The 15,970-nt window shown below is 36.2% G+C and overlaps 1 protein-coding gene across 1 annotated transcript in view; it reads right to left on the bottom strand.

The window, feature by feature from the left end:
* LOC113053157 (fibroblast growth factor 14) overlaps nucleotides 1-13,729 on the bottom strand; it is a 124,179-nt gene extending 110,450 nt beyond the window's left edge. The window contains exon 1 of the mRNA XM_026217940.1: nucleotides 12,895-13,729. Within this exon, the coding sequence (XP_026073725.1) occupies nucleotides 12,895-12,985 (91 nt within the window). The 5' untranslated portion in view covers nucleotides 12,986-13,729. The remainder of the gene's footprint in view (nucleotides 1-12,894) is intronic.
* Between the last annotated feature and the right edge of the window lie 2,241 nt (nucleotides 13,730-15,970).

Here is a 15,970-nt window from a genome sequence, read left to right as displayed (position 1 = left end):
AAGAGCATAGCAGAGCCAGCCTGCTTAGTAGCACGTAGAGCAATATCCATGGTGCGGCACAACTCAGCTACCTCGTCAGGAGAAAGACCCTTGCCTTTATCCAGGTCTTTCAGCAGGTCAGCCTGATATCCCTGGAGCACCGCCATCTTGTGCAACGAAGTGACAGCCTGACCTGCTGCTACATACGCCCTGCTATTCAAGTGAGATGTATCCTGAAGGGGCTTGGATGGCAAGAAGGGAGTCTTTAGAGATTATGTCTGACCCATAGAGATAGCTAGCCAGCTAACTTCCAACATCCTCTCATACGAAGGGCAGGAGGATTGTGAATGCTCAGCCTCAGCTTCTTCACCCCCCTTCAGGCATCTCCTGCTCTTTCTGGGTGGAACCCAGCAGAGCACTGGCCCCTGGGTCAGACAATGTTAAAGCTATAACATCATCCTCCAGCAGCTCACTCTCGTCCAAAGCCAACGAGCAGGAGAGGGAAAGCCTCTCTTTAAACTCATCGGCCAGATCCACCTGCGATCCCCATGAGCTCATTCTCCTCCGTGCCTCAACAGCGGCGGATTCTGAACCATTTGTAGCAGATAGCTGCCCCCCTTTCCTCAAAAAGAGAGAGACAAACGTGATCAGCGTTTTCTCATCTGAAAACGTTTGCAGTGCACACAGATTGCCCCCTCGAGGACATTGCATGCATGCTCTTCGCCCTAACAAAAAATGCAAAAATCAAGTGTGTCATCAGGTGTCAGATAACGCCAACACGGATGCAAACATTCTTTAAACGCCTTTCTAGTGCTCACCATAATGTAAGAATAAAGATTGCCCTTACCACAGAATGCACGCTTCAAACAAAACATTCAGTGAAGACGAAGAAGAGGATGACATGTTCTTCCAGCACCTATTTATACTATATTTACAGTGGTAGTGATGTCATGGGCTGTCGCCGGCCAACAAGTAGTCGGTGTTTTTTGAATGTATGCTTCAGACATGGGTCATGATGAGGCGTTTCCCATAGCGACCCCTAGATGACGCATATCGAAGTTCCCTTGAATGGGAACAATTAGTTGCACTGGAATTAGAACTGGAAAGATTCTACATTTTTAAATAATTCTGTAAAGTAATTTACAGAATTGCAGTTGAGAGAAATTAAACACAAAAAGGAATATTCATTAATATAACAAAAGTTTTGCAAGAACACTTAAATAATGACATGATTAATTCTGATAAATTCTGATTAATTTTTACCTGATATGTACAAAACATTTTTATCTAAATAGTTTTCTCAAAATTGCAAACTTTATTTTCTATTTAGTTATATAGCTTGACAGTGTCCACCACATTGTTTTCAAATAACTTTATATCAATAAATATTGGCATATATATATTATAGCATTCTGGGAAATAGTGATCCACAGACATTGGAATTCTGACTGATGAACTATTAAGTTATAACTGATGTTAAAATTCTATATTATTTTGTATAAATAAATAAAAATAAAACAGTAAAAACCAAAATCAGTTATTTTAAATATTACAAGTGCAATAAGGCATAATAACATTATAATGTACATTATGATGGAAAAATGGATTTTCATTCAAATTATTTAATTAAATCATTAGAGTCAAAAGAAATCTAAAAATCAAAAGAAATTTCAATTGCATGTTAGGTAATCTAAATATAAACTTAGAGCAAATAAAGATACAGAATAAAAAAAAAGTGTAATATTGGCCAATAATTAACATGTTACCAATATATTTTGCATCCTTAAAATATAAGTTTTTATCTAGTAACATTTTTCTTTAAATTATAATTACATTTCTCCATTTTGTGTGCTTCTTTGATTTAAATTGTATGGAATAAAAATTTAAAAAGCATTCTCAATTCAGTTCTGAATGACACACAACCATGCTTACTCCAGCATCTCTGATCCAAAGCTGAGCACAAACATGGTCACAATCACAGAATCACTGTGTGACAAAAACATTCCTTGTTCATATCATTCATTTTGATTTGATTTTCTATCATAAAATGTAATCTGTGTTACTCTGAGCGAAAGCCTATCGCTTCATATGAATCCATGTCCTGGAGCATGAAGAAGCTTGTGCACAAAAAATCAGAGCACTGTATCATGCTCATGCTCAGTCATGTGACCTGGACTCCAGAGCTGAAATAGTGCTGAGATGTGTCGTGGGTAAAACAAAAATTTAAATGCATAATTCCCTATCCCACTACAGTAGCCCAGGACATGGTAGACTGAAGAAAAACTAATATTGGCAACCTGGGACCCTCCAAATTGCCACATGAGATTTATTGTGGCGGTCTGCAACATGCTGTTACAAGCCATGAGAGAATGATCCACTTTAATCAGTGGGGATCGTTTTTGACAACATAAAAAAAAGGTTGAGCACACCTTTGTTAATGTCACAGTTGTGATGCATGCAATGATGATGATGGTTTATTCCCGCTGTATGTGATATGAATGCATCACATCTCAGCAGACAGAATAAAGGAGTGACTTTCACAGATCATTTATCCTTGAAATGACAAATATGACTCCAGAGAAATACCTCCTGCTTATATAAATGTGATAAGTAACAGCAAATTGAATGCATTCAATAAAAGTACAACACAGATTTATGGCTTCTGGAAACTTTAATGATACTCGGAACTAAACCATAAACATGAATGTAATCTGAATTACAGCCTTAATAAAAGTAAAGTAAATACTGTAATAAATGTATATTTTAACATTTAATTCAAGAGCTATTTGTAATGCATGTGCAAAACAGTACGTATACATGCAAAAATGTAAATCATAATTTAAGTGTGGATATTTTTAACATGCTTTAAAGTTAAAAACTTTAGATCTAAGTCACTTGTAACTTGTGTGAAGCTTTTTGATGAATAATGAATTTGCAAAAGAAATTATTACATAGCAAACATAATTCTTTCTATGCAAAAAAAAAATATATATATATTAAAATCAGAAGAATTCTTATAAACTAAGAGAAAACGGTATTTGAATCCACATGAAAGCAAGATATTGCACTTATGATATATAGACAATGGCAGATTCACACAAGACATAATCCAGACTGTTGTTTAACCTTTGAACACTGATGGAAGTACAGAGAGCACTTTGTCCTCTGAGGGTATCAAGGCTAATGCCACCTTTCAGGGCAGCCAGCCAAGAGCAGTCAAACTATCCAGCTTTGTTGTGCCGTGTGGTGCTGCAGCATGGAGCCACAGGAGCAACTTGATGGCAGTTTTATGTAAATGTCCACTGCGTCTAATGTGTTGCAGAGGTCTGTATTTGTTTTAATTGGACTCCTCTATATGTAATCCTCTATAAGTTTATTCCATTTATGGGGCCAGAGAGAATCCTAACACAGGCCATGAATATTATCGGCAAACACAGCTTTAAATGTAAAGAAGCACTTTTGGAGACTAAGAACAAATCTTTAACCCTGCAACATGCTGCAAGAGCAGCAGTCAGTTACATCAGACGACTGAGACACTGTGGGCTATTTCAGAAAAATAGCTCAAAAAGTAGGACTTTTAGTCATAAAACAACTAGCTAAAGTTTCATTATATTGACACAGTGGAACTAAAACTGTTGTTGTCATCGAGACGAAAAAGAGACTATATGAAAATCTTTTCCAGCTCTTTCTAATTAGTATATTTTGCAATACAGTGGATTTCAAATATTACTCTAACAGCAACAATATATTCTGCACAAACATTAAAATTGCATGAAGCAAATATACTTTAGCAATATACAGATATTACACAACCCAGCAAGATCTTTTTTTACCCCTTATTGCAAAATGTGCAAGAAAAATATTAAATAACAAAGAGGTGATGATGACATGGCTATGAGCTACAGAAAAAAAAATTAAGGAACCAACAGTTTGGGAAAGTGATGAACAGAATTCACTGTGTCACATACTCTCTGTCTGCAATGTTTCCTAGGTGATTCTTCATTTAGAGGCAATTGACTACTTGAAATCTTGAAAAATGAAATTTCTTCACCACATGATGATCATGACCTTCAAGTGGATTTCAGTTTAATTTGTTGTGTGGATTTTTGTCAACATTGTGTGTGATGGTAATCAGAGTTTTCAATTTATTATATATATTTTAATATTTGGGCACAACATGGAATTGCTAATACAACAAGTAAGCTAGCAGTCAGTTAACTATTCAACTTAACAATTAACCCTCTCAAGGCAGGCGTTGCAGATTTGCAACAGTAAAATAACTAAAAACCTTATTACTCCAGATACATATTTTATGAATCGGGAGTACTAAAAACTTTACTATAGGTTACTAAATTTACTAAGTTACTAAAACTTAATTTGAGCCTGAGAGGGTTAACTATCAAAATACTTAAACTCTGGCTAACTCTGGATTTCAAAAGTTAAAGAAACAAAATAGACATTAACCAGGGAAGCGTCATATTAAAATTCTGAAAGGAATAAAAAATAGGCTGAGGGATAGAAGTACAGAGCAATCAGTGGATTGTACTGTTGATGAAACGTCTTTCTTAAAACCAACTTTTAAGAACCATAAAACTGTTTTTTTTTTTTCTTCTTTTTTAAGTTGTGAGCTGAGAAAATTTAATGATCTCGGATTGTAGAGGCTGTCAAGTCTATCACTCACAGCATTGTTTTCATCTGCATTAAATTCGATATGAAAACTCTGATTACGGTCTATAGAAGCCATGTTATTTAATTAAAGGGATAATTCACCCAGAAATGAAAATTTGATGTTCATCTGCTTACCCCCAGGGCATTCAAGATGTAGGTGACTTTGTTTCTTCAGTAGAACACAAACCAAGATTTTAAACTGAAACCGTTGTAGTCTGTCAGTCTTATAATTGAGGTGAATGGGAATCACGGCTAAAACATACAATAAAACTGAAAAGAAACATACACAAACAAAACCAAAATAAATCCTGAGGCTCATGACAATAAACTGAAGTGTAAAGACACAAAATGATCGAAAATGAACAGTATTTATATCTTTTTTTAAACCTTTTTTCACGCAATGTCCAAACTGCTAAAACTCTCCTGAGTACATCCTGTTGTGTGCGTTCTCAGCAGTAGGCACGTGAGGAGTATTCTTCTTCTTCTTGCCTTATGGTGCATCGCAGACTTATAAGTGCATTACCACCACATATCTCTCAAATGGACTATTGACACTATCTACAATATCACTTAGGAGTGTCAATTGTCCACTTGAGAGATAGGTGGCAGTAATGCACTTATAAGTCTGCAATCTGCCATAAAGCAAGAAGAAGAAGCCTCCTCACGTGCCTGCTGCTTGAGAACATGCTCAGGAGAGTTCTAACAATTTGGACATTGCATGAATCAGAGATAAAAATGATATAAATACCTTTCAGTGTCTTGCAAAGACCAATCGTTTTGTGTCTTTACATATCAATGTATTGTTACAAACCGCTGGGTTTAATTTGGTTTTGTTTGTGTACATTTTTTTTTTTATGTTTTAGCTGTGATTCCCATCCACGTATATTGTAAGACTGATAGACTGCAACGGTTTCAGTTAAAAATCTTTGTTTGTGTTCTACTGAAGAAACAAAGTCACCTACATCTTAGATGCCCTGGGGGAAAGCAAATATTACATTTTCATTTTTGGGTGAACTATCCCTTTAAAGCTATTATAATCTAACTAGAATGATTGTTAAAGAAAACGTTTTTAGAAAAATCATATAACATATCCTGTACAATATTTTGTTTACATATGATGAACTTCTAAAGTTCAGGGTATAATTTACTAAATTTGCACTTATGTCACAGAGATGCTTTAATTGTAGCTGCTTTACTCTAATGCTGACAAAGAAAAGTAACTAATATACCACAGATAATACAAAGGGCTTATGCAAAGATCACATGGCTAAACAAAGTCTTTTCTAAAACTGTTTTAAAAACATTATCCTAACAAACACAAAAACACTTTTCAAGACTTCAGTTTCCCCCTCAGTAAAGTACTGGAGCTGTACTGTATGTGACAACAACAACAAAAAAAAAGCTACCTGAAGCATTACCAAGATAGCCACTGAGTGAACCAAGTCACACTAAAAAGGACCATCAGGATTTCACTACTAAGAATCAATGTGGACCAAATTTGTAACAAGATTGAGACATTCATGAAGTCTTCTAAATCAAATAGTGTTTGTACCAGCAGAACCTCTGTGTGATACTTAAACTCTTTTAGACTTATTAACTGAACTAAATGGCTACAGGTCTGTCTATCTGACATCATATTCACTTAATACACTTAGTATAACTTTAGAGGAAATTACTTTAAAACTTGAGCTTGCCAAGCTACTCATTATATAAAGCATTCTCTACCATTAATTGCTCAAGTTTCCTTTATTTTTCTACTAAAAACTGGTGACTCAGAAAGTTTTTTTTATTTTTATTTTTTTATCATTGAGTTAAAGGTGCCGTATGAAAGCTTTTTACTCTACTAAAGCATAAAATAGCATAATATGTTTGGAGTTGAAACATGCTAATTTAACATGTTTATCTGAAAAACAATGCTACTGTCAGAATGTCAGAATTTGTTTTGGTTTGTGAAACCAGCCCACTTCCGGTTTACACAATTATATTTTGGCACCCTGGGTTGCCAGCTGGTGGAAAACACAGCATATTTCATTTCATTCATTGTCAAGTGCGCTCGTTCCTGTTAGTGTCATCAATCTGGCAACCTGCATGTGTGTTAAGTCTGAGGAGGATGGGCCGGGTGAAAAAAACCCTCTCCAATATTTTTAATTTGGACTGCAATACCTAGTTCAACCACTCAGTGTCAATCCTACATACAGCACCTTTAAAATGAACAAATCAATTCACTAAAATGAAGCAGACTTTACAACAACACTTGAGAGAGAACATTCAAGATTGTTTCTTATTATTTCCTAAATTCACTTGTGCACAACAGTCTAACAAATAACGCAATACAGCATTTTGTCATGCTAGTAAGAAAAAAACTAATCCTATACACAAAAGACAAACTGTTTTGAAATCAAAGCTACTGTCACACTACTGAAAATGTAGTTATAGGTTATTAGCATGAGCTGCTGTTCTGTTTGTTGCTAAAAAGTATTCCACCACGACTGCATCTAACTGTTGCATATTGTCCAGTCACATCACTAGTTGACACGTTGCATTGTTGTGCATTTGCATAAAGTTGAACTCTGCTCAAATTTGGCGAATCACCAGTGGTCACATATATTGTCTCAAATCACCAACTGTCATTGAAATTAATAACTTCTGGTCACTTTGTTGCTGTGAATCGTTCTCAGTGTAAATGCCCTGAACAGGCAGTTTGACAGCATCCATTCCACTAAAAACCCTCTAGTCAAGAGTCCCTGATAAACACAACAGGAAAGAGGTAGTTACATAGTTAGTCTGTTGAGAGGGAAACACAAAGGAAACAATTAGGAAGCAAAAAAAATAAAAATACACCTATACACAAAAGACCTCCAAAAAATACAATCTTATGATTGGATACAGTATGTATATGTACATTTTGTATTATATTGATTATATTTTTTACCATATTTTATTTAAATACCAAAGCATCTTAGCATGTGCACATTGTGCAGGTGTTTGTGAACACATTCATGAGTTCTTGAAGACTATTAAAGTTACAATTTCACCAGATTTAGAGATTGATTTGAACTTCACTTCAGAGATTCACTTCATGCAGCACATTGCAGTGAAATATTTATTTTGTGAACATTTAGGAACATAACAGGGAGTGGTAACATGGTATCATATGTGAACAGAAAAAGAGGGGCCTTTTAAGGCAGTAGAAGCTTTGTAAACAGGACTGTAATTTTCAAAGTGCATTTATGGCAGTACTGCGGAACATCTAGATTTTCAAGGGCACCTTTACCTGCACTGGACATTACTGTATGAAAATGATTGTTATATGGATGAGGGTCAGATTGGCCATGAAAGTGAAAGAGTATTGATTACAGCAGAAGACTAGATTTGATTTTGCTTGTAATTTAGTTGCATGCATGTACAGGAAAGCATGAAGTGCTTTGGCCACAAGTATTTGTAGGATGTGACTTAAGATTTAAGCAGAAAAGGAAATAGCAACTCAAGGTATTAGCATATTTTAGCTGCTCAAACTTCACACACACACACAAAAAAAAAAATCTAAATACTTAGACACAGTTACAGCAATAATCTCAGTGGTTAAAACGAGTGGACTATCATAGTAATTATATTTATACTATGTTGTGTCCAAACACAACGCAATAAACCTACAAGTGATTTCTTGCATGTAAATCTAAGTCTCTGCAGCTTGGAGCTGTATAGCCTAACCCACAGTAAAAGCTGCAGTAAAAGCCTGTTCCATAACTATACAGTTTATTACACATAAAATATGTTCAGATTGGCTGTGACTGTGTCACATTGTGCAGTTCTTTCACCTCACGTATGTAAATTACTTTCACCTGAAAACTTCACACTTAATTAATAAATGGTTTTAAGCATTATTAGATACTTCAAATATTACACTACTGTAAAATTTTGGGGTTCCAAATAAATTATGTCCTTTTAAACATTACATTACTCAAAGAGTTCTGAAAAAAATCATGTATCATGGTTTCCACAAAACTACAACTGTTAACTATTAAACTACTACAACTGATCTCAACATTGACATAAGTATCTTGGATCTTGACTGATGGATCTTGACTAATGAAAATTCAGCTTTGACATCACACTTGAATGAAAGGACACATAAAATAGCTTTGACATCACACTTGAATGAAAGGACGGGCCCAAGTCATATCTATGGAACAAACAATTATGGGCCTTAAGAATATTGTACCATGTAGCGATATCTTATCAACCACCCTCTATTCTACTGTACAGTACACTAAAAAATATAATTTTAACCTTGGAAAAAAAATTTAATAGGTTAACAGTAAGTTCCCGTACTATGTAACGGGAAAAACTGTAAAAGATCTAACCAGACATTTCATGTAACTTTACAGTAAAATGCTTTTAATTGTACAGTTTTTAGAAGTAAACAATAACAAATCAATGTATAATTTACAATCAAAAACAGTAAAATGATATTCCCAGAATTCCCTGCGTGACACTCCACATTTTAAAGTATTTTGTTTAAATGTGCTGTATGTAAGTTTTTGACTCTACTAAAGCATAAATATTCCATAATATGTTTGCAGATATTTAAGAAGCATGGTGAGATAGCTCTCTGAAAAACAGTACTAAACTCAGTTATTCTCCTTTGAAAATGTGTGTTCCGGGCCGGAATGTCGGTCTATGTTTTGGTTTATGAAACCTGCCCACTGCCAGTTTACCCAAATGTATGCCAGTTGGCGGAAACACAGCGTATTTCATTTCAGTCATGGAAGCTGGCAAACTAAAGGGTTCGGAACATCAATCTGGCAACCTGCGTGTGCGTCAAGTCTGAGGAGGAGGGACCAGGTGAAAAAACCCTCTCCAATATTTTGAATTTGGACTGCAATATCTAGTTCATCCACTAAGAGTCAATCCTACTGTACATTTACTGGTTTACATTTAAATGTTCTTATTTGTAAATTACAGTTTTATACTGCAAAGTGGCCATGAATGTGTTAACAGCATTTTGTCTTTTTTTTTTTTTTTTTTACAGTGTAGTAACCACATAGCAACACACTAAAAATCACTCAGAGCAACTTACTTAGCAACTGCATAGCCATGCTCAGGTAACCACTCACAATACCCCATAATAAAACCGAATTCTGCACATAAGAATTGTTTTCTTAAAGCAAATTATTTGTTCATAGTATGTGACAAAGATGGTGTTTATAATGTTTCAAATTCTTGTGTTTCCCCTATGAGCCACAGTTTTGAATTTTGAACAGTTATTACTGGCGCTGTTTTGACTATAGTGGATTAGTAGTTAGCAGGCAATTTGGACTTTTAAGCAGGGTTTGAGCAAGCTTTGATCAACAGAAAAAAAAAACAGAAAAAAAAACTAAGGATGGCTTACAGCAAGACTGGACTGCTATCTCAAATTCTACTGATAGTCAGCTAGAGTCCGCATAATGAGGCATAATGCATCCATCCCACAATAAACAGAGTTATAAACTAGAGGAACAGCCAGATAAATGGACTAATGCATCATGCTGTTTAATTCAGCAACTGGATGTCACATTATTTCCACACAAAAAAAGAGCTTTGGTGCAATTTTGCTGCAAGTTGTTCTTACATAATCTAAAGACAACTCAGACAGTCTTGCTTCTGATTTGTGTGTCATGAACCAGCAACAGACATGTCCACAGATAAATCTCAACACTGCTAATTCAAATCACGGTTGAAATCTATGGTATACTGGTCTATGCTTAAAGGAATAGTTCACCCTAAAATGATCATTCTGTCATAATTTTCCTACACTGATGCTGTTTCGAACCTCTATGACTCACTTTTTTCTGTGGAACACAAAAGAAGATATTCTGCAAAATGAGTTTCCGTGTCCATATGTGAAAGGCAATTGGGTTTTAAAATATGGACATAATAGTTGAAGCATTCATCAAAATACCATCTTTTATGTTCCACAGGAGATAAAAAAAAGTCAAAAATTTTTTGGGTGAACTATGCCTTTAACAGTTGCAGTAGTTAGTACAGTCTGAACTGAATGAGTGTATGTTTCTCTGACCCTGTAAGTTGCGATGCAGAAACATGCAGTAAATATATATATATATATATTTTACATTGTGTGTGTGCGTGTACAAACTTAACCATATTTTGGAGACTAATTTGCAAGCAAAACCTGACAAAATCCTCAAAAACCTCAATTTGGGGACGTCCTCATTTGTAAAACTGGTATAAAAATAAAGTAAACAAAGTTTTTTTGAAATTGTTAAAATGCAGAAAGTTTTCTGTGATGGATTGGGGAAGGGTGGGGTGGGTTAAGGTTAACAAGTGTATGAATATCTGTAAATAAAACAATAGAAGTCTATGTAATGTCCCCATTTAGACAGCTAAGTAAACGTGTGTGAGTGTGTGTGTGTGTGTGTGTGTGCTTTCTCATTTAATATTATTTTGCCACCAGAAGTCACAACAGGATCCAGTCTGCCAGTTCTGCACAGAGGAGTGATCTAACAGTGTTATGACAAACTATTCTATAAATAAATGCCATCTGAGAACAGATTGTCTATGTGAAAGTGAATCCTATGAGTCTTATACACTCTCAAAAGAACCTAAAACTAAGCTACATCCATTACAAGCATTCATGAATGAAAGATTATATGCACCCCTTCGATTGCATCCCGAGAGAGGAGCTCTGTAACACCACGCAGATTCCAGCAGGTTGAGAACCAACCTGTGTCTACCTCAGTCCTACAACTTCAGCAAAAACAAACCTTCATTGCAATCCACATTGCGAAGTGCAAGACTTTGTCCCTGCCAGGAAAACATTAGCCAACACAAAGCTATCAGAAAGTGCCATCTGCTGGAACAGAAGGCAGCCATTGAAACCACTCTTTTAAAACTCTGGAAAAACGTTGCCTGTGACTTTTTCCTAAAAAAACTGAGATAAATACTGAGATGAATTCTATTGAACACAACAGAACTAAACTAGAGTGATTACAGTTCATGCGGCCCCTGCTGCATGCTGTGTTTCTAAAAATACAGTCTGTGTTCTGTAGACTATAAGCAGCAGGCCTCTTCATTAATGTTATGCAGCTAAGACCCTAATAGCCATGGTAAACTAATCAAAAACCTCACGCTTTGCTACTTCTAATCACTGACAGAGTAAAGAAAATGATGGATTCATCTCACTACGAACACATCACCCCGGACATTACTGCTAGAGATAGACAGTCACTGCTGGCTTTGATTAAACTTTTGTCCTAAATTGCATTTTACACTAACAGCTTCCATTTGAATATAGATTTACCTGATAAATTTCCTCTTTGTAACCATTAAAATGCCTATAAGATTTTTATCTAATCAATAAACGTGTGATATTTCAAACATTGCTTTAGGTCCTTTCTATCAAAAAGCCAAAAGAATTGTTCTCAAAAGTTGGTAGAGCAATATCAATAATCACTTCACATCAGTGCTTTTGGAATATATACACAATAATGTGGTATGGTACTATAATAAACCCAATTACAGTGTCAAGGATGATAGACCGTCCATTAAACTACACTGGAAAAATGTGTCATGTCAGCATGGGAAAACTGCTATGATCTACTACGCTGCAGTGTCAACGTCTGGAAAGAAGGTGTCAACATCAACTTAGGACTCCCGCCCGTCCCCTCACGCTCTGCATAGTATTCCTTTGTGTCCATATTTGTCAACAGCTTTGTTAAAATAAAACTGCGCAAGTGTGCTCTGCAGACTGCCTTGTTGTGATTTGTTTTTGGGGAATGTGTGTCGAATAGACTGTATCCATCTTGCTGTGAAACAACAGGGGGGTTGTACATGTTTTGACTGAAATACTGCAAGCTGATAATCTCCTCATGAACAAGTGAACAGAAAGAGACATCTGACATGAGGTCTTTGCACTGCACACAGTCACATAAGAATAATTGCTGCACAGGAAAACCAGAGAGTAGCATCACTTTAAGTGATGCAGGACTGAGAAGGATGCTGCAGCATCTCTGAAATGAACCCGAAAGCCTGTTTCACACACATACGGCCCGACTAAGACTGTTCGACCTGTCTTAACACTTCATACCTGTGGGATTTAGTTGAAAAAAAGTTGCATGTTGAAGCATTCGGCTGTAATATTGGTCACAGCTCAAGTTACCCTCAGCTTGCCTGCATTCACTGACTTGCTGCACAAATTTGACTGCAGATCAGCACACACAGAGGGGAAGAAGACGCAATGGCACTTACCACTTGGGTTCTTGTTTTTCTTAAGACTCTTGCCACAAAGACACTGCAGCATATGCGTTCCTTTGCTGAAAATGTTCCAAAGAAACCACATTGATTTGGGCGAGGAGCGATCCAACAGCTTAGACACCCTGATAAAGAAAAGATCCCTGCGGTTGCATAATAAGAAGAACACAATGGGATGCTCAGTTTTCCAGTAGTAGTATCATACAAAAATATGTAATACTATCCAAGCGTCTTCATGCAAGAGGTAAAATATTCTCTTAAGACCTGGCAAAACAAAGGTATTCTTCTTAGTAATAAAGGGTGGTCGGTAATAAAAATAGATACTCTATAAATTGCATGTGCTGCAGAGGGGGAACGTGCAGCCCGTTCTAAACTAACGTGAAAGACACGGCGGATTCTTTGCGTTCCCTTTTAGTTCATCACTCAAACGAAGGCTGGATGGATGTGCACGGCATCAGAAGCCTGGAAGGGATGCATCCCATTTAAAAGCAGCGATACCTCCGAGCAAAGCGCACATTTCCAGCATCAGCTCAGTGTTGCTCAGGGAAGTCTTCCTAAAACCTGCTGCTGCTGCTGCTGTTGCTGCTGCTGCTGCTGGTCAGTAATATCCATGAGCTTTCATCAATGTGAAAGCACTGCACTGATGCTGATGCTGAGGATGCGGTTGGAGTGCGGCTTGATGTTTCACCGGTGCATTACTGATCCCGTTGCCTCCCGAAACATCTCGCACGTATTCCTCTTTGCCTTGTATCGGTGTTGGATACAGACAAGAAGGAGGAGGGGTTGAATTGAAAGATTGCCTTTCCATTACGTAAAACACGTGGTTTGGGCTCTAGCATATGACTGACGTTTTCGGCATTTCGGCATAGAGTAGCGTTGGGAAATCCGATGCATTTTAGCGAATCGGTTCATTCGAATGGCTCGTGTCGGTGTTGAGGTTCGTTTGAATCATCGCTCAAAAAGTCGAATGCCAAATACATTTTCCCACTTTCAAATCTTCTCAATAATAAAAAGAAAGAAAGAACGTAAAATAAAAAATAAAAATCTTACAATTTTACTCTCAAGTGGAATTACAAACAATTCGTAAATGGAATCGGTTCATTTGAACGGCCTGGATAAACCTGTTTGTTTGAGTCATTATTCAAAAGTGTTTCACGCGCGGCATATTAAGTTTCATTCGTTTGCAGTCAATAGATATTTGGCTAAACGACTGATATATTCGATTAAGAAGGCTATTTGGAGAAAATTGGAGAGCGTAGAAATATTCTAGAAGAAAGATTGCGTCTTTTTTGCAGCATGGCACAGTCTTGAAAAGAAATTCCATAGTGGAACCATTCAGTGGGCAGGTTTTTTAATGTGAAGGACATTTTACAGTTTTCTGAACAACCATTTTCCACTAAAGAAACTTTTGTGCAATGGAAAAGTTCCATGGATGTTAAATGTTCTTCATGGAACCATCGATTAATAAACTTATAATAAACTATTTAGAGTAAATAGGATGCACCAAAAATTTATTCCAATCTAGCCACCTATCAATAATTTAGCATAAACTTTCATATTAATGATAAATGTAGGCGTTGCAGCAACATAGTGCCTAAATTGGGCCTCTTTAAAAACAAAGTAACATTATAAGAAGAAAAAATTGCACATAATAAAAATGCATCATCTAAGGCATTACACCATTTCAAGACTCATAACCTGCTTAAATAACAGGTTCCTGGTCATTATGATAATGCTGGTGTTTAACAGAATTGTTTTCCTTGAACAAAAACAAAAGAGCAGTGTTCAATTAACAGAATGCTCCACGCTTTGATTTACTGCATGAATCTACTTTAACGACCTACTTTTGTTCAGCCCGAGACTTGCCACTCTTCTGTGATGTCTAGGTCTTCTGGGAGGTGGGCCCCTTTATGCCTCAATGTTTCTTGACTTAATTCCCCACAGAAAGTCTGACACAGCCCAATCATTCCCAATACAAGATGATCACAGAACCCAAATCTATGAGTCACCAAAGCAAGGGCCACTTCCCTGATTAAAGCAACACCACATTGCTGTGAATCTTTAAAAGATGAGCAAAGTACATCAAATTGTGCTCTGTCATTGTTTGAATCATGTGTGACACCTTTATGACACAAGGAGTTTGGTAATAGCACTTTGCAAAGATGACATTTGGCCTGGTTTTAGTGTCTGCAGAGACTGTCTGTTTAAGAGGTAATGCAGTACTGAGGTTTTCTTCTCTGCTCTCAATGCCTGGCCTAGTATTGATCTGTTTCTTGTAATGTAAAACATCATTGTACCCCAGGGAAGATCCTCTGACAGTTTTGTCAGGATTCATTATCATACTTCTTTTTGATTATACTGTAAATTCCTCATGCTGGAAGATTAAGATGTGTTGTTATTGCTGTACTGTACCTTTGCATCAATAATAAAAAAAATTAAAAAATCACTGCTACTTTGCTTAAAGACTTCTTGCAATATGCAAGCATGCAACATACAATATCTTTACATAAATGGAAGACTAAAATTAATTTATTATTAACTCTGGAAAACTTCATTTTGAATGGTCATTCTGGGCATATTGGTTGAATATTTAATGACTGAACTTTATTTTGTGACTATATTAAACTATTTCACAGGGCTAGTTTTCTGTTCCACTCTACATCTGAGCTTTCTTTTTACTTCTATAATAAAATCATTTAAACTTTTTTTATTTATTTACTAAGTAGACATGCAATAAAAGGGATAATGTAGAGTCAGCTGCTCATTATCATAAAGAAACCCCTTCAATCACTTCATAAATTTTATGATAATGACCATCTGACTGCATTTTATCCCTTAAATAACTCATAACCCCATTATGAGTTACATAAGGTATACAATTTTTTTTTTTTATATGTTTTTTTTTTTTTTTAATCTAAACTCCCACAGCTTAAATCAAAACTTTCCACTCTAATGGAAAAGGCTCATGGGCAGCAAATGAAGTTTTAATGTGAATCTTATTTGATGAGCACAGTGTCCGCACATCCTCTCTTCCTGTTCATATGGTCACAGCGCTCCAGTCTGTCCCTTTCAC

This window comes from Carassius auratus, chromosome 34, assembly GCF_003368295.1.
Source record: "Carassius auratus strain Wakin chromosome 34, ASM336829v1, whole genome shotgun sequence".
Lineage (NCBI taxonomy): Eukaryota > Metazoa > Chordata > Actinopteri > Cypriniformes > Cyprinidae > Carassius > Carassius auratus.
Note: the sequence above shows the minus strand (reverse complement) of the source record. Positions and strands in the feature narration are given on the sequence as shown.